The 20,064-nt window shown below is 40.9% G+C and overlaps 1 protein-coding gene across 1 annotated transcript in view; it reads left to right on the top strand.

The window, feature by feature from the left end:
* The first annotated feature begins 2,899 nt into the window (after positions 1-2,899).
* The window catches only part of LOC134661355 (neuralized-like protein 4), a 30,833-nt gene continuing 13,668 nt past the window's right edge, over positions 2,900-20,064 (top strand). Inside the window, exons 1-20 of the mRNA XM_063517394.1 lie at positions 2,900-3,436; positions 3,643-3,744; positions 4,374-4,487; positions 4,770-4,931; positions 5,689-5,827; positions 6,238-6,304; positions 6,687-6,819; positions 7,367-7,522; positions 7,789-7,929; positions 8,802-8,889; positions 9,116-9,218; positions 9,444-9,620; positions 10,053-10,143; positions 12,294-12,411; positions 13,387-13,495; positions 14,979-15,172; positions 16,344-16,529; positions 17,344-17,468; positions 17,992-18,104; positions 19,230-19,362. Coding sequence (XP_063373464.1) covers positions 3,284-3,436; positions 3,643-3,744; positions 4,374-4,487; positions 4,770-4,931; positions 5,689-5,827; positions 6,238-6,304; positions 6,687-6,819; positions 7,367-7,522; positions 7,789-7,929; positions 8,802-8,889; positions 9,116-9,218; positions 9,444-9,620; positions 10,053-10,143; positions 12,294-12,411; positions 13,387-13,495; positions 14,979-15,172; positions 16,344-16,529; positions 17,344-17,468; positions 17,992-18,104; positions 19,230-19,362 — 2,604 coding nt within the window. The 5' untranslated portion in view covers positions 2,900-3,283. The remainder of the gene's footprint in view (positions 3,437-3,642; positions 3,745-4,373; positions 4,488-4,769; positions 4,932-5,688; positions 5,828-6,237; positions 6,305-6,686; positions 6,820-7,366; positions 7,523-7,788; positions 7,930-8,801; positions 8,890-9,115; positions 9,219-9,443; positions 9,621-10,052; positions 10,144-12,293; positions 12,412-13,386; positions 13,496-14,978; positions 15,173-16,343; positions 16,530-17,343; positions 17,469-17,991; positions 18,105-19,229; positions 19,363-20,064) is intronic.

The raw sequence follows: 20,064 nt of genomic DNA, 5'->3' as shown, positions 1-20,064 counted from the left end.
ATGTACTTGAATCATCGACTCTATTTGATCATGTTCATTTGTTACGTTTTAGGTCGTTCGTCCGTGCCAAGTTAACAATAGGCACTACAAAAGGTTGGGTACCTTTGTAGTGGCTATTTGTATTTGATTGAACCTACATATGTAGGTACGTAGGTATATGGCCACTACATGTACCTATTATATGACAGAGTCTGTATCCTCGATGTACTCGTATGTATTATTATGATTATTGATTCAAAACTCAAACATTTATCCAGCAAATATATTATAGGGTATAATATATTTATTTTCACCACACCAGCTCTCTTGATTGTGCAAAAACTGATGAGAAAGTTGCTTTTTATCCACATGTGTGTGTGGCAATAAAGTAATCTGATGCAAATTTTGAGTTGTTTTCTTATGCGCGCTGGTAGAATCGACTTTTAAATAATGAGTTTGAATGGTAAATATTTACTTAATAACGTTCATTTGGATTTGAAATGTAGGTAATTTAGAATAGTGGAATCGTGCGCGCAGAGGTCCTTTTTTTTTTATGGCTATCGCCACGAAGGCATTTGCCAGCATCACGTCAATATGATAAAGAAAAAGTATATTAAAAAATTGAAATACGGGATTAGGAACTACAAAAGGATTGATCAGATTAGGGAGCGGGGTAGGGTCACAATTTTAGATTATTAATTTTGATAAAATTTGAAAGGAGTCGAAATATAGAGGGGTTAGGGATGCCGCTGACCTGTATAAAACTGCGGTCCCCGTAACTGTCTAGGCAGAGGGCCTATGATGACGGCCGGGGGGGTTGCCACTGCTGGCCGGCGCCGGCGTGGTGGCCACGAGGATGACCACCTCTATAAAAAATCGCTAAGGCAACCTGAGGGGGTGGAACCCGGGGTTTTTCCATCTCCTCCCGGCGTGGAGGTTGTCATGAGGGACCAGTGTGTGGTGTCGCCCTGCATACTACCTTCGAGAGGGGGAGCTTCGGCTCCAGGGCCTTCGGGTCCAAGGAGGGGACAGCTTCGGCTGTCGGCAGCAGGCGGTGTTCGCGGTGGAATGCTCTGCGATCCCGTGTTCACCGTCACCATTGCTGCGAGACGGGCATACCGTGGAGGGTTTAGTCGGTATTTGGCCCCTTGGCCACGAGTCCGACATATCCGTCCTAGTTCCCCGGCTAGGCGGAATGCCTTAAATGCATTACTCCACGTTAAAAAAAAAAGGGATTAAAAGAGAGGGCATATGCGTCGGAAGAGGGATTTTTTGATAGATAAGATCAGAGAATAGATGTGAGTGATTCAAACGGGGGCAGTTCAAGAACAGATGGTTAAGGGTTCCATCGTCAAGGCCACATTCACATAATGATGTGTCCCGATAATGCATTTTAGATAGGCGAACTAAGGAGAGACAGTGATTAAGTCTCATTCGGTTTATTATTGAGGTCGCCCTTTTGCTCAAGAAGACCTTGTGAAACCATGGTTTTTGCCCTACATCCGGCTGCAACAACGCATAATTTTTAGCCTTTGTCCTACTCGATACGTGCCACCGGGCGTTCCAGGAATTATAAAGAAATTTTTTTGGAAGAGAAAGAAGGTCCTCAATGGGACCTCCCCAAGACCTCCCATACAAATTTTAAATTTCATCCTTTCTTCTCATAGATGGTAGTATTTTCTTCTACTGCCAGTTGGCTTGCCAGAGAGTATAGAATGTAATGCTGAGTACACACATGGGCCCAACGTAGGTCAATCTAATAGTGTCTATTGATGACAGTACCGGACCAACAGTATCTCTTTCTCGCTCTCACTGTGTCCTTAACGGTCGTATAGCCCATCTTATGGCTCCTCTACACGATGGGCCAACGCCGGCCACTCCAAGGGACGCAGCCATGCGGTAGAATGAGATAGCAATATCACTTGCTCCCTCTAACGCATAAATGCGTCCCTTGGAGTGGCCGGCGTTGGCCCATCGTGTAGAGGAGCCGTTACACGCCATCGAACGTGGGCCAGACCGCACCAATGTCGCGGTCCGGTGCGGCCGTCTGACAGACAATTTAAAGGACGCAGTTATGCGTTAGAGGGAGCAAACGATATTTCTATCTCATTCCATCTGATAACAACGTCCTTAAAGTCATAACAGACTACCGCACCGCACTGCGACTTTGGTGCGGTCAAAATATACATATATTTCTCGTTCTAACTTATAGCTGCATCTTTAACGCACGTACGGCGACCAACTTACACACTATCGATACCATAGATGGTACGAAGATGGTTTAATTTAGGTTTAGGTTTAAAGACATTTATTCTCATAAAGACAATACATCACTGACATGAGAACATATTTAAAATACATATTTACATCTATTTTTTCGTCGTCGCAGCATAACAAAATTAAAATAGGTAGGTACATATTTTATTACATGCGCGCACCCTCAAAAGTAATCATTGATTTGCCGTAGTTAGTACGAATCTTCGGTAAAATAAAAGAATTAGCGCGGCGGCTATGTCGAGTGCAGGGGTTCGGAACATTTTTTCTATTTTTAAACGAATGGTACTATGATTGGTCGAATTTATTTGTTGCTCACCATAATCCATACTAATTTATGCGGGGGAATAAAAAATATGTCAGACTATGACAAGGACAAACAACAATAGCGCTTTCGCTGCTACTCCTGGTGAAAGATGCATAAGACTATTCCGTTCGGTCATTTCTCCCCACCCCCCATGCCTGTCCGATTAGCCTACGTTGTCCCATGTTGGCCCCCTCCAGACTATGTGCGTGAATCGCGGCGCGAACACGCGTACGCGATCCGCGCATGAGTGTAGAGGGGGCTCAATATGTGTACTCGGCAGAGCAGACAACATGATAATACATTTAGCTGCTTGCAACACTGTTGTTGCATAGACAAAAGAAGTATGTCATATAAGTCAAATTAGTTAAATGTCAAACATTTTCACAGTGACTTTAGTTTTCGTATGACTTCCTTTTAAAATTGGGAAATCATAAAATAAAACTGGACTGTATTGCTTCAAAAGACAAATGCAAAGATCTGTTGTGATGTGTTCTTTCTTATATATTTTCAAGAGTGTTTCTAGTCCATTGTAATGAATGAGAAAGGTTTTAAAAGTAATTAACACCCCACCACCATGGGGTGTGGAGTGAGAATGCGGCAATGAAGAAATTGTGTAAATATATAAAAGAGACAATGATGTGTGGGTATAAAGGGACTTTAAGGTCATTAAGAGTCCAAATACTATAGTTACAGTATGTATGGCTGAAGGAGCGAGAGCAAACAATGAGATTTCATAGAAGGTGTGGTGACAGAGTCACGCTTCTAAATGACAACACTACAGCTGTAAGGAATTTTGTTGAGTTCAATCATGGCTTGATACTTAGCGCGGAACCCCTGAAGGATGATGTTATGTTTGAAGTGTGTATTGATAGAAAGGTAAGGTAACCATTTTGTCAATTCTTGTTTTGTATTTGTGGTGTCTTGGTGTTCACTTCCATGTCCAGTCAATGATCAGTTTTTAATGATAAAAATATATCCCCTTTTGAGAGTTACTGTATAATGCCCTAGCATACCTAGAACATGTGATAAATGTAAAATTAATACACTGAACTGGTAATAACATAGGCGTTGTTGTTGAATAGGTCAATGTGTGGAATGGAAGCCTTGAAATTGGCGTTACTACCCTGGACCCGGAGTTCATGGAACTGCCGGCGACAGCTACAAAATTGAGGAATACAGCTTGGGTATGACTTAGAGTTATATATTTTCTAAATTAGTTGTCAGTTTGATATGTTTAAGCTTAAGTTCTTGTAATAAATCTATCTTTAGCAAAATAAAGTGCAGTAGAGTCGTGTTATTTACTGTCCTTTGTTTGATGGAATGAATAATTTTATTATTTATCTTAGATTTAAGTATGTAAAATGCTAGGCTAGTGTTAAAGAATCACTCAGAAATAATGTTAAATTTTGCTTAAGTGAAATACAAGTGAGCCTTAAGAGTACTAGATGATTAACTATTTACATTAAATGACTATATTTATTTGTTTTTTCTCCTTAACAAAAGAAATTGTCAAAAAATAATATTACAAAGTAATTGGTGTCATTTGTTATATTTAGATACTCACAAAATAAATTATTCATTCAATCATAAAAAATAGCAAATAGGTGACCAATTGCCCTATATATGTTATATACCTAGTTGGCAAGTTGGCTACTTACTATTGGCTGCTACCTTCATATAAAGTTCCTATCATTCTAACATAAAATAAAAGGTGAAGATGATAATTATGTTCCCAATGTATTATAAAATACCTATGTATTTGTTTAAGTGTGAAAGGTATCCAATTTATATTTTATTGCTTTCCATGTAACAGATAATGTCTGGCAGCTCAATCGTGAAGGATGGTGTTACACTTGTTAATTCCTATGGTCCCGAACTCGACACACTCAGCGAGGGAGACTGTGTTGGTGTTATGAAAACAGCCAAGGTAAAATTGATGGTATTCCTGTAACACATTTCATTTTTAAGAATACATGATTGTGATCATGAAAATACATTAAATTAGCTAATTTTACAATTAATCTTCATTAACACATTCACTACCAGGAACCCACCTGGTGGGCACTTGTAAACTTTGCTCAGACGCCGCTGGGCGGGTTTTATACGCAGCTATAGACGACCGGTTTCTGGGGTAGTGCACCGTTTTTTGTCTGGTAGTGAATGTGTTAAAAACCAGATTATCAATGTCATAAAATGTATTTTGTTACAGGGGGAGTTATTGTTTTATGTGAATAGTCGATGCCTTGGGGTGGCAGCTAAGGACCTGCCTAGTAAACTGTTTGCCGTCATAGATTTATATGGGCAGTGTGTTCAAGCTTCTATCACTCATGTACATGGCATGAGGCCCATTATGGAAACCAGTATAGATCAGGTATACTTTTTTTTTCGTGATGTCAGAGCATATACTCGTAATTTTTATTGGTTTACAATCAGGAATGTATTTAAGCGTATGGCGTAATATTGTAGGCAATTATAACTAAAATAACTATTATAAGTCGACATCCAGGCCATGCAGCCAACTAATCGCGTCTGATCAGGAATCATATCATCTTTCTTTGTGGGGGCATCAAATTCAAATTCGTAACAACACGATGTATCCTCATGATACAGCAGGGGACCAAAATGTGTGAGATGGAGATGTAGATGCAGTCGCTTTCATGTCAGAAAGAAAGAAAGAAACAAAGAAAATACTATTATTTACGTCATCATAGTTACAAAACCAGTTAAATTAAAACAAGATATAGGTTAGATGGACGTTAAAAGGACCCCGTCGCCGACGTCCATGAGGTACACGTTAAGGTACAAATGCGACTTCATTTTCATACAATTTCATACGTTTACGTCCCCTGCTTCGGTGTTACGATACAATTGTGTTGTTACCTTGGCCGACCACGATAAAGTATGTATAAAAGCGCTATTTTAATTTAGAATCAATTTGAGGGTAATTTGAGGCCGGAATCGAACCGGCGTCTTCAGCTTAGGGCCTTAGGGGCTGTCCATAAATTATTTACGTCATCTATTTTTGACGATTTATGAATAGCCCCTTACGCAGACTTCTAGGAGCTAAGCCACCCGGCCACACCGTCCCGGCCGGGCCGTATCTAAGTTGATAATTGAAATTGTTGCAGTTGGAAGAGGATCCCAACAATGATGACACTTTAACATCGAGTGACATGGATGTTGTGCCACTACCCCCGGACCTGCTGCAACCGAAGCCGTCTCAAGATGTTTATGTCCCGATCGCCTCTGAGGGTGCCTGTGCTCTTGGTAATCCACTCTTATATATGTATTTTGTTATCAGGGGGCGTTCAAGTATTACGTAACGCAATTTTAGGACATATTTTACCCCCCCTCCCCCCCATGTAACGCGCCGTAACGTTTTTCTGTACAGGGGGGGTAAAACGTTACGTAACCACCAAGTGACCATTTTTTTACCTAAAGGCCACAATTATGTGGCGTAAAGTACCATAAAGTGGCGAAAAGTTCTGAAGGGCTAAAAAACAATGTTACGTAACGCGTAGTTCAAATCCCCCCTCCCACCCCTGTAACGCATCGTAACGTTTTACAAGACCCCCCCCTCCCCCCAAATTCGTTACGTAATACTTGAACGCTCCCTCAGCCTGATGTTATGATGTATATCTTGCAAAAAAAAAACTAAAAAGGTATTTTCTTTACAGTAGCACAGGATCGTTTAAGGTTTCACCCAAGAAGTGGGATACTTGTAAAATTATCAGCTAATAATAAGTAAGTTTAATTACGGTTTTTACGGTATTAAGTAAAAGTTTCTTCTTTAAAAAATCTTTAGTTTCGTAGTGTCAGATATAATGCATGAGAGATTTTAAATATAGGTGAATCAACTTTTTCTTGTCACTCGTTGCCATGGTTATGGCCGTTATGGTCGCCTGGGTCACTTTTTAAACCCTGGTTTTATGGTATTTCATATAACTAAATGTACATTTTTATGTAATTTATAATCCCTTTCCATAATGAGTCTGCTACTTATCATATTAAAGTGTAATGTTTCTTCTAACAAACTATGCTACTATTGTCGCCTGGGTGACGGGACATATTAACAAAAAACAGTTGATCCACCAATATACAAACATTGTGTTTGGTTGCACTACAGATCAGCAGAAAGGGCTAGGCCTTTGGACGACTACAACAATGGCGTAGTGATGACGCACCGACCGTTGTATGACAACGAACTGTTTGAGATACGCATCGACAGGCTAGTCGACAAATGGAGTGGTAGCATTGAGGTAAAAAACTAGTCAAAATACTAACAAATTACTCTTCTTCTGAATACAATTCTTTTCCTACCAAAACCAAATCGTCTTGGCACATTACTGGTAGCTATCAAAAATTAACCAAAATTCATGATACCTAACTTTACTGTCTATGCACTATCACGAAATGTACTGCCATCAATTGAAATCAGAGATCTCTAAAATTTTAATTGGCCCTAGGATATCGCCCGACCCAAGTCTGCAGGAAAGGCTGGTCTGAACAGTCTGGACTGAATCCGAATTAAAAGCACATGGAAAAAACCTACAGTATGTCAAACTTGTAGGCTAGCTCACTTGACTGTTGGAAATTAGAATGCTGTATTAAGCCAACAACTGCTGTCATCCATGATGTAAACAGCGTGATAGGTACTACCCACAAGCTCGTGCTTATGAAGTGATGTATGTCAGGTGTATTTGAGTGATTCCAAATAGCTACTCTGGTTTTAAGGTTTTCAGAAGTACCAGAGTAAACCTTAATACTAAACTCAATACTTAATTCTAACTAAGAAATTTTGAGCAGGTCGGTGTAACATCTCACAATCCGGCAACAATCAGATTTCCTTCCACCATGACGAACATGGACTCCGGTACCATCATGATGTCAGGCTGCAAGGTGCTCATGAACGGCCACGGCATGTGCATGGAGTATGGGAACTTCAATCTTGATGAACTAAGGGTAAGTACCCATACACGTCGGATCTTTTCGCTCTCTATTAACATCAAGTCCTTGTAATAGTTTTGATTACATTTTTATACATTTGATGACAAAATCCACCAATGTAACACGTTATTAAGAAATTGACTATGCTAGTGAACTGTATCACCTTACGAGATTGAAATATACTGGTTCCCATAATCGAATAAAAACATATATATTTTAAAGTTATATAGGTAGGGTATTAATTAAGCCTGTGTAATTAAATAAATACAATTGATGGACAGGAAGGGGACACCGTTGGTATGATGAGAAAGAGCACTGGCAAACTGCATTACTTTATCAACGGCGTGGACCAAGGCATAGCCACGGATAAAGTGGAACAACAAGTCTGGGGAGTTGTTGATCTCTATGGCATGACTGTAAAGGTATGTAGCAAAAGCAAACTCTTAGTTTTCTGCTTGTAAATTTTCTCTTGCTTTCCATATCTCTGTTTGTGTGTTCATAAAGTGTCGTGTCTAGTAGGTAGAAGTTGCTACTTGATTTTTTTTCTTAAATAAAAAGTAGGTAGAAACCGTCGTGTAACTCGCTTTAACTAGTTGGCGGTTTAGCATAAGGGCTCATTTAGACGGCGCGCGAACTAGTATACGATTTTAGTTACATTGCGGACCATTGAGGTTACAACAATTCAGCCGACCGATCAAATGACGCAATGTAATGAAACTCGCATGCGAGTTCTCGCACCGTCTAAATGAGCCCTAAGTTGCGCGAGTTTATACTTGAAGTCGCGCTAGATGTATGGAGTCGCGCGCGAGAACGCAACTCATGTTAGCAGGCCAGGTCTCAAATGGGCCTTCTTTTCTTTTTTTACGAGTAGCCCGAGACAATTTTGAATAGACACGCGAATTATATGTTCCATGTACCTGCCTTAATCACTGTTAGAAGCGCGAGGGTCAGGCTAAACTGAGTTCTTCCTGTGTACGATTACGCCCGTACGCCCTTCTTATTGGGACCTTATTTCGAATGTCGTTATATATTGTAAAAGTATGAATAATCAATAGGAATTTAAACTGAATTTCATTCTAATTTCAATTAGCTAATCAGACAACATTAGCACAAAAAAAACATTACCGATAACCATCTTGGCGGTCTAGCACAACTTGTGTTCTCGCGCGCGAGTCCATACTTGAAGTCGCGCCAGATGTATGGAATTGCGCGCGAGCACGCAACTCATGCTAGACCGCCTGGGCATCATGGATAGGAATTGAATTGAAGCAATGGCCTTTATTACGTTTTCCAGGTCACTATAGTGGACCCGTGTGAGGACATGGACACGACCGTTACCAACGCGCCGGTCGTGCTCGGCGCTCCCGCCCTGCCTGCTCCGAGTAAGACCTCTTTTTCCACGACTTATATCCAATATTGCGCACAACTTAGCCGCTGCAGCGTGCATTTATAAACTTGAATAAATGACTTCTCCTGTTCCTAATATGTTTAGTAATAAAACATGTTCACTGAAAAACTATCAAGCTTATTTAATAAACTTATTTACGGGATAGTTCAATGATACATACAGTAATTATTAATGAATGTTACATTTCTTATGATCAACAGGCAGGATAAGACAAAGATTAGATGAAGATAGCCTTTTATTTCATACGCTGCGTGATTCGAATGTTATTATTATTAATGATGGTAAGACTGCTCATAGGCCTAAGTAAGTATCATTTTCTATATATAATTAAGCTTTTCTAGAATAAACGAAAACTAAAGAATCCTTTGTACGTATTTGGAAAGATATGCTGTCACTACTAAAGACACAACTGTAGTGCATGATTGAGTCATATTGAATTTTGAGTTATTTTAATGCGACTGCAACATATGGATGTTGGTTAGAAAAGATATGAGGTTATTGTAAAATGTATGTTGACTTTTATTCCAGTGCTTTCGAATACTTCAATAACGGGATAGTGATGACGAACCGCACATTGAGGACCAACGAACTGTTTCAAGTGCGTCTCGACTTGGTTATCCCTAAGTGGGCCGGAAGCATTGAAATTGGGGTCACGCAGCATTCTTCAAACGATTTATTATTTCCATACAAAATGAGCAACGCAAAGTAAGTGTTTTATTAGTAAGAGTCAATGATTGTTTGTCAACAAGTGTTTATTTCAGGTCAGTTAATGTTTTTTTTTTAATATTGCTTTTGAGAACCTTTATACATTTGAACATAAATTGAACAATATTGCCTGGCCTGTCAAAAAGAATCCCAAGCTATCAAATGTATTTAAAAAGTATATATAGAAGAAGAGTGGTATGAAACAGCCATTTTTTGAAAGAACCTTTTATCAAGTCAATCAGTTTTACCGGAAATATTTAAGCCCACGCAAAAGGAGCTTCCAAAACCTCACTGGCATAACACTCTGACATCACTGGTATTGGAAAATACATCAGGCTTATAAGAGTTATAAGTAAATGGTTAGTGGTAACTAAGACTTTAATTTTAATTGCGTTGTTGACTGCATTAACTATAATACTATTGTGTCCATAGATCTGGCACTTGGGCAATGACCGGAGAAGATGTAATACGAGACGGGACCACCATCATCCCGCAATACGTTAGGAATCTCAACAGACTCGTGGTGAGTACTCTACTCTTATTCTTGCCCGAATTATTGTATGTACTATCAGTAGGACTAGCACAGGAGTGGCACGACTGTATCTCGCCCTCAAGATAAACTACCCGTCTTATTATAACTGTATGAATTAGAGACGGACGGGTAGTCTATCTCGCGGGCGAGATACTATCGACTATACTAGCTTCGGCTTGGGCTGTCTGCTATTGTAGTTTTAGAGCGATCATGCGTGGGAACCTGGGGAATAATTTCATTGCGTTATGTAAGAATTTTTAGATAATGGTACAGTCGAGGACACAAACATTTATACAAGCCAACGTTCGCGTTCCAAAAATATATTTACGCGCATCTAAGACACTGAAAATAAGGTCAACCCAATGTATTTTTGGAATGTTGGCTTGTCAAGATGATTGTGAACGCGACCGTACCTAAACCGATGTCCCACCCTTAGGGTGTTGATGTTCAGTGCGGATTAGGGAATGCAATCTCGCACCAAAATTGGCGATTCGAGATCTCGCACGAAAAATCTGAATCGAGATAGGGTGTTTCGAGATCTCGATCGTCAGACTTTCGAGATCGAGAGTAATCTCGACGAGATCGAGATTATACAAAGTAATTAAAAATGTCCTAATCTGGTCAAAAAACTCTTAAGAATTTTGTAAACACTACCTACTTATTTAGGGTACACCATGTTATGTAGGAAATTGAATCAACATTTAACAAAAAAACTACTTTTATTTAAACAAGATAATTCTTATTTTGCTCTAAGTAGCACGTAACGTAAACATGTTAGTAAGAAAAAGTGGTATTAATTATTTTTAATTATACATATTTGTAACGTGTTTGACTTAGAAAATCAGCATTTTAATTCACTATGCATTTTGAAAATTATTTCGTAAAAAACATAGGGTGCTCAAGGTATTGTCGGCCAAGCGTTTGTTGCAAAAAGGCCAACAGCAGAAAACGCTCTCTCGTTATTCCGCATATATTCCGCACAGAGTGCGCCACAGTATTATTATCGTCGGCTAAAGCTGGCTACACACAATAGTACTGCCTGAACAACATGAATCTAAGGTAAAAAGATTACTCGAAACAAAGTAATTCACAGAGATCAATCTTTCAATCTCGTTCGAGATCTCGAAAATTTTAATCAAGATCTCGACCAAGATTACATAAATCGAGATTCCCTATCAAGGAGATTGAATCTCGCAAATTCGTGCGAGATCTCGCGAGATCTCGAAATTGCGAGATCGAGATTGCATTCCCTAGTGCGGATATGATGGTCGTATTTGTCTACGTGACTGCGTGATAGTATCTGTCTCTTTCAATCGCGTGGTGTTAAAAAGTGACTGACATTCTGAGTTCGTCACTTTCTGAGATCGTCACTTTCTGAGTACGACACTTTCTGAGGACGTCACTTTCTGAGTACGTCACTTTCTCAGAACGCCACTTTCTGAGGACGTCACTTTCTGAGTTCGTCACTTTTTTAGTATAGGTACGATTTAACAGTATAATATACCTGCACGAAAGATGTATACTGCCAGCAACCAGATTAGCTGTTCGACATACGGTCGCTTTTATATCCTACATACCAATACCAATCTCTGTTTGCCTTACGCCTGACTGGTAGAGAATTCCATTTGGCCAAACGTCCTATGTGTCGTGCAAGAAAGTGAAAATAGAGAAATAAATAATAATAAAAAACAATTAATTATGTTTCAATCAGAGTATTTAATTCAGAATAAGTACTTAGAAACTACAAGCACCAAAACATTTAGCCACAGATTGGAGTTAGGCCGGCAACAGCTTCGATTCAATACACATAAATGTTTCGCACAGTAGGAACTTATTTTATCACGTGGATAAAGCCAATCATCATACGCTTGCAGCACGAGTATGTTGTGTCAGGCGTGGTCCACTCCGCGATTTCGTCGCGTCGCTACAAGTACCTACAAGTACATGCGACCCACACCAATTTTGGTGTCTAGCCATAGTAGTTGCCGCGCTCCGCTACGGAACGGACGCCTGCTCGTACTTGCGCCACCTAGCGGTCATATTTGTTGTAATAGACGCGTTTTGTTAGAGGGTGAATCTTCTGTACCTAGTACTATTATTTATTCTGTGGTTGTGTTAACAAGGGGTCGTGTGTGCCACAGGAGGGGGACACCGTGGGCGTGATGCGCAAGGACATGGGCATACTGCACTTCTTTGTGAACGGCGTGGACCAGGGACCCGCGGCCTTCAACATCCCCGACCATGTGTTCGGGCTAGTCGGTGGGTGCTACCTACTCATTACCATACCCTGCATTTAAGGGGGCGGGAATGTTATACACAGAAAATAGAAGATGGTCAAGCAGGTCAAGTCCGCAGAAAAAGGCGGTAAATTTGAAAAATGTAGGCGCGAAGGGATATCGTCCCATAGAAATTTTTAATTTCGCGCCTTTTTCTACTGATAAGATTTGCTTGACCAAATTTATATTTTTATATGTATTTCTAAGTATATTTGGAGCTAACTACGTATTTTACAAGCTTTTATTTAACTTGCAATGTACGTATGTATCTAACATTACTATGTTTGTACTGGTCAAATGTTGCAAGTTAAAATTGACCCACTTCCCGACTTCCAATGAAGCTGAAAATTTGCATACATATGTAAGTCGGGTGACAATGCAATATTATGGTACCATCGAGCTGATCTGATGATGGAGACAGGAGGTGGCCATAGGAACTCTGTGATAAAACAACGCAAACTAATTGTGTTTGAGGTTGTTAAAATTGCCTCGATGAGTATTAGTTGCCTTTGGAAAGAAAAGTACAGTCAGCGATAAAAGCTTGAAATTTTTGCCAACGCTTATTTAATTTATAGTTGGGTAACTATTTTACAATAAACGAAGGTATAAATACACAAAATCATTTCCGCAACCCAATCCGGGTTACCTATGTTCATTACTACATCAACAAAGACATGAGTGTTCTTACACAATAGAGGATTTAAATACTTCAACAGTTACACATTTCTGCACTTTAAAGGATCTTGTAAGATTAAACGTGTAAGTCTATTTTCTGGCATATGGCATTTCTTACGTATTTGAGACAGTCAGAAGTCTACTGCGGAGAATGATCTATTAAGACTTATGACATGGTATAACCTACTTTTGATAATCATTTTGTGAATGTAACACATCAATTCAGATGTCCGTAGTTTTTCAATATGTGTAACTCGTACAGTGGAGTTATATTTGCCTACAGACTTGTACGGGCGAGTGGCGCAGGCGACCATAGTGGAGGCGTACACGCCGCCCGCCGCTTACTCGCCGGAGTCACCTCTCTCTACTGAGTCAAACGCTACTATTTATCCGTAAGTAGTTTGAACTAGGTATCTAGTATAGGAGTCCTACAGTAGGACTTCGATATCTAAGTGCTAAACAGCTCAGAGACTCGAGCTTAAATTCTCAAAGCAGTCTCAATATTCGTTGCCAAAGGGTGGCAGGATAGCATTTCAAAAATTGCCCCCAAAGCTATGATTGTGAAACTATTACCAGATGGTGTCCCCCTCTACTACCTTCTGGAACCTCACGGCATCAATTTACTTAACCCTAAAACTTTTCTTTCCTCAAAACATTTATTTCACAGTAAGCCTTTGCTAAGCAGATGAAACTTGCATATTATGTAGAATTGTAGATAACTTATTGGTAATATGTCGGCAGATTGACTGAATATAAATGAGTTACAACCGTCATTTGCCGTTGACTACCTAAGACATGTAAAATTTAATGTGAAAACTGCAATTTTGCGTTAGCCCCTTCTTAATGTTAGTATGGCTCTGATCAGTTTAATTCAGCCATTCTCAAAGTGTGTTCCGCGGAACCCTAGGGTTCCGCGACACCCCTGCAGGGGTTCCGCAAGTATTTAGAATAATTTAGAATAATAAAATAAGCATGATTATTATGCTTATTAATAAAAAAATACACTTCTAAAAACTATTGTTTTATTGTAGGGTTCCATCAAGTATTTCGCTTTCCAAAAGGGTTCCGTCAAAAAAAAAGATTGAGAACCGCTGGTTAATTGATAGGAATGTTGGCGAGTAAGTAATAGGGATGATGACACATGTTGAATTTTATGACAAAATCTAGTAAAATAGATAGCAAACGAGCAATTTATCACAATAATGTGGATATTAAAATAAAATACGGAAATGTTACAAAAATACAGGACCTGAAAGTTTCAAAATTTAAGTTTTTTTTAACTTCCGAAAACGATAAAAGTAAGGGTACCATTTTATTCCTTACATTTTGTATAAAAAAAAAAAATGATTTTGTAAAAATATTGTATAGCAACCAACATAAACGCAATATTTCACGAGCAAAAACGCAATTTTCTTGTATTGTCCATACTACAAGATGGGATCTCAGTGACCTTGACGTCACGTTCACTTATCCTTTTGTGAGGGGAGTTTGGCGAGTGAAGTGCGACTGTCGAACTTTGACTGTAATTTCTGACTTTTGTGTTGCTTTAATGCAATGGGCCCCATACAGACATTTGATCCTAAAAACAAACCCGATTGATTGATACCATAAATGAAAAATATCTGGGAGACCGAGCAAAGCTCGGAAAACGTATGAAAACTCAAAAATGCGCGTTTTCCTAGGGATAAGACCTAGCTAGATCGATTTTTCGCCCCCAAAAACCCCCATATAGCAAATTTCATCGAAATCGTTAGAGCCGTTTCCGAGATCCCCGAAATATATACATATAAATAAATAAATATACAAGAATTGCTCGTTTAAAGGTATTAGATTAGTCATGTAGCCTATTTGTGGAAACATTGAATGTTCGTGCAGAGAGATGTGTTTCCACCGCCTGCACGGGCGCAACGCGCGGCTGTCCCGCAGCCGGCTGACCGCGTCGCGCGCCACCGTCTACTCGGAGTTCAACGACGCCGTGCTGTTCAGCTCGCGGCCGCTGCGCGAGTGTGACATGTTCGAGCTGCGCATCGACAAGATGGTCGACTGCTGGATCGGCAGCTTGGAGATCGGTGAGCTACAACCTACTCGTTTTCGGTCCAGGGGGACGATTTTTAGGGTTCCGTAGCCAAATGGCAAAAAACGGAACCCTTATAGATTCGTCATGTCTGTCTGTCTGTCTGTCCGTCTGTCCGTCTGTCTGTCCGTCCGTATGTCACAGCCACTTTTCTCCGAAACTATAATAACTATACTGTTGAAACTTGGTAAGTAGATGTATTCTGTGAACCGCATTAAGATTTTCACACAAAAATAGAAAAAAAAACAATAAATTTTTGGGGTTCCCCATACTTCGAACTGAAACTCTAAATTTTTTTTCTCATCAAACCCATACGTGTGGGGTATCTATGGATAGGTCTTCAAAAATGATATTGAGGTTTCTAATATCATTTTTTTCTAAACTGAATAGTTTGCGCGAGAGACACTTCCAAAGTGGTAAAATGTGTGTCCCCCCCCTGTAACTTCTAAAATAAGACAATGATAAAACTAAAAAAAATATATGATGTAAGTACATTACCATGTAAACTTCCACCGAAAATTGGTTTGAACGAGATCTAGTAAGTAGTTTTTTTTTATACGTCATAAATCGCCTAAATACGGAACCCTTCATGGGCGAGACCGACTCGCACTTGGCCGCTTTTTGAATTTCGACCGTTCGATTTCGTGTATTTCGTTCAATAATATCTCCACTACCTGGTAGTAGAATTTAAATGCCTAGGCATCGAGTGGTTAATACCACTAGATTCCAAATTTCTATCACTCGTCTTTCAAAAATCTGCATTTCGCCGTTATCCACCGATTTTCGAGTGACGAAATCGAGCGATCGAAATTCAAAAATCGGCTCCCAGCTCTCACCTATCCAGTGATAGTGATGACATGTGCGTCAAAATACTGTTTACTTTTAAACCTTAACTGAACACTAAACACTTGTGATGAACCGCATTGACATGGTGTTGTTATATGGTGGCAAACAGCGCTGCATCAAGATAAGTGACGTTATTTCAAGCGCAGCCAAACTTTAAAGAACGTAAACGTATCTAAGATACGATCAAGTTTTATTAACTTTCACATGACTATTACTAAACAACTATTAATAACGATATGACGTCACCCATAAGCGTTCTGGCTCATATATGAGCCACTGGGAGCTGACAGATTAATTACTAAATAACTGGTAATTTTCAGGTGTAACCGCAATCCGTCCGGACGATCTCGAAGCGAACGGTGGAGTCGGCGCCATAGCAGGCACGGCGACCGACCTCAACTGGGACACGTACATCCTGAGCGGCGCGGCCATGATGAAGGACGGCGAGTGCGTGCGCAGCGGCTACCCGCTCGACCTGGACACCCTCACCGTCGGGAGCAGAGTCGGTCAGTGCCACACAACTAGTGCCTCATTTATTTAAACACTAGCTTTTTCCCGCGACTTCGTCTGCGTGGAGTTAATAATTTGGGTAGCTTATTTTTACCCAATCTGCTTTTTAACGATTCCCCATACAAACTTCTACCCCCTTTTCACTCCTTATAGGGACATTTTTAGGATTAAAACTACCCTATGTCCTTCCCCGGGACTCAAACTATCTCCATACCAAATTTCAACTAAATCGGTTCAGCGTTTATTGATTTCCATACAAATTTCCACCCCCCTTTTCACCCCCTTAAGGGGTGAGTTCTGAGATAAAAAGTATCCTATGCCCTTCCCCGGGACTCAAATTATCTTCATACCAAATTTCAACTAAATCGGTTCATAGGTTTAAGCGTGACAGGTAAGAGGTAACAGACAGACAGACAGACACACTTTCGCATTTATAATATTAGTATGGATATTTATACCGGGTCTATCGCGAAATTATTTAGTTATCTTTATTTCCGACGTTCCGACACAAGTTTCACCGGTCGTGGTCGCGGCTAACTGATTTCTCAGTAAAATGTCAAAACAGATATTTGTGTCAGACATCACCAATGCGCACGTTCGTGTTTTTGACGCATTTAGAACTTTTCTGGGGTTGATCGCTACTAGATTTATAATTTTGTTTAATTGATAAGAAACTTTGCGAGTAATATTTTTATGCATTTCATGTTCGTGGAGAGAAAAAGTTAAAAAAAAACATGCATGGTCCCAATTGAATTTGAACTGTGGCAAACCTTTTTTGTTATGTCGGCTGTATAAGATGATGTTGTTCAGGCATGATGTGGCACGCGGACCGCAGCCTGCACTACTACCTGGACGGCATGGACATGGGCAAGGCGTGGTACGTGCCGCACCTTAACATCTACGCCGTCGTCGACCTTTACGGACAGTGCACGCAGGTACGCTCCTGCCGGGTCTATTATTTTACAGTACATATGGGGCTACTTTTCCGCACTAGTGCGTAAAATAGCACTTTTCGTGCGTATGTCGAAACTTTAAAGTGCCATATGTACTGTAAACCGTTGTTCGATACACGTGCGAATAGGTAATTCGCAACTCGTGTCGATTTAAAACACTCCCTTCGGTCGTGTTTTAATTTATCGCCACTCGTTTCGAATTTCCTCTTTTTCGCACTTGTATCGAAATAGTTATTTACTAGTGCGGAAAAGTAGCCCCATATGTACTGTAAATAACTATTATTTTATTTTACAATTTTACACAGATCCACCTAGTCCGACAGTAAGCTCAGTAAAGCTTGTGTTGTGAGTACCAGATGACGATATGTATGATACATAATTACATAGTTATGTATAAAAATACGTACGTCGTTCTTTGAAAATCATGAGGTCTTTCTAACAATCTCGTTAAACTTATTTGAAATAGGTCGCTCTTAGATGTTCAATATTTATTTATTCAACACAGGTTACGATTCTGCAAAACGAGGAAAGAGCTTTCAACTACAATGGCTGCACCAATTCTGATAACTCGCTGCTGAGCAACTCAAGAGCATTGTCATCGCCCCCGCCGCCATATTGGTAAGTTAACAGTTGATCTGGAGAAACACAGTAAGGGCTGATTTAGACGGTGCGAGAACTCGCATGCGAGTTTTATTACATTGCGTCATTTGATCGGTCGGCTGAATTGATGTAACCTCAATGGTCCGCAATGTAACTTAAATCATATACGAGTTCGCGCGCCGTCTAAATGAGCCTTAAAGGTGCGTCCAGGTTTGGCACGTCGCAGCATTCGAGAGCCGTCTGTGGGCTTGCTGATTGCTCGTGTGCATTTCGTAGTAGGATGTGTGGTTGGCGAGGGCCGCGTTCGCTGGATTTGATCGCACTCGCACCTATGTCACAGAATAAGTAATAGTATTATCATACAGAACGGACACGCACCGCCCCGCCCCGATTCGGATTTCCTCGCCCCGCGACTGGCCGCGACATGAATGTGTGCGTAAGTCGCTCTACTGAGAGCATGCCAGAAGTCCGTCAGATACACAATGACGCGTGTACAGACGTGCCGCGCACACATATAAACGCAAATCATTTTTAATGTATGGCGTGTCCGCCCTGTGCCTATGTAGAGCCAAAGAACGTAAACAATAGATTCATTATGTCGACCAAGTTTTTAGGATTATAAACAATATTGCTTTCCAATATTGGTTATTTTGACTAATTCAAATACGAATATTCATTTAAAAAAATCTTATGTATTTCAGCCTCAGGTTTCTGAGTAAGTTTACTATTCCTGCTATCAAGCTTTAAATTGTGGAACAAACAACAACAAATGTTTGTGCTTTAATCGTCTTATTTCATGAGTAACTATCGCGGTAACCGAAGACAATATTAAATGTTTGTCCATCTATATTTCTACGTTCGATGCCTCGTGATTTACAAATGTTTTTGACATAGCTGTGCGACTGAGACGTTACGTTACGCCTGAATTGGGTCGCGCCGGAGCGCATTTTCAACGTGCCTATAATTATGTATGGCAGAAGCGATGGAGTCCGCCCGGAGCTGTCCGCGTCCGCAAGAAGCCGACCGGCTTGCAGCCGTACAAATGTGTAATGCGCTCCGACTCCGCCCGTTCAGTGGGAATCGTATTAAATAGCGCGATTCTTAAGCACCTAAAACAGAAGTTAAACGCAACTTGTTGTGCAGGAGTTTCTCGGAGTACTGCGGTGACAACATCTGCATAATGCACGACTACTCGTTCGCGCGCCGGCTCACGCCCGACCCCACCGCCGCGCTCGTGTTCAGCTCCGCGCACTTGGCTGTCGGCGAGATATTCGAGGTACCTCACAACACCTTATAGCCGTAGACAACATCTGCATAATGCACGACTACTCGTTCGCGCGCCGGCTCACGCCCGACCCCACCGCCGCGCTCGTGTTCAGCTCCGCGCACTTGGCTGTCGGCGAGATATTCGAGGTACCTCACAACACCTTATAGCCGTAGACAACATCTGCATAATGCACGACTACTCGTTCGCGCGCCGGCTCACGCCCGACCCCACCGCCGCGCTCGTCTTCAGCTCCGCGCACTTGGCTGTCGGCGAGATATTCGAGGTACCTCACAACACCTTATAGCCGTAGACAACATCTGCATAATGCACGACTACTCGTTCGCGCGCCGGCTCACGCCCGACCCCACCGCCGCGCTCGTCTTCAGCTCCGCGCACTTGGCTGTCGGCGAGATATTCGAGGTACCTCACAACACCTTATAGCCGTAGACAACATCTGCATAATGTACGACTACACGTTCGCGCGCCGGCTCACGCCCGACCCCACCGCCGCGCTCGTGTTCAGCTCCGCGCACTTGGCTGTCGGCGAGATATTCGAGGTACCTCACAACACCATATAGCCTTGGTTTCATTGATTTTATTACATGTGTAAAGTTTATAGAAATATCGTACTCCGAGTTTTATAAATAAAGATGATGGCGGTACGACGCCATGTGTTTTGTGGTACTTACTGAACTGTCGAACGTCAGCTTT

Source organism: Cydia amplana, chromosome Z (assembly GCF_948474715.1).
Source record: "Cydia amplana chromosome Z, ilCydAmpl1.1, whole genome shotgun sequence".
Taxonomy (NCBI): Eukaryota; Metazoa; Arthropoda; class Insecta; order Lepidoptera; family Tortricidae; genus Cydia; species Cydia amplana.
Note: the sequence above shows the minus strand (reverse complement) of the source record. Positions and strands in the feature narration are given on the sequence as shown.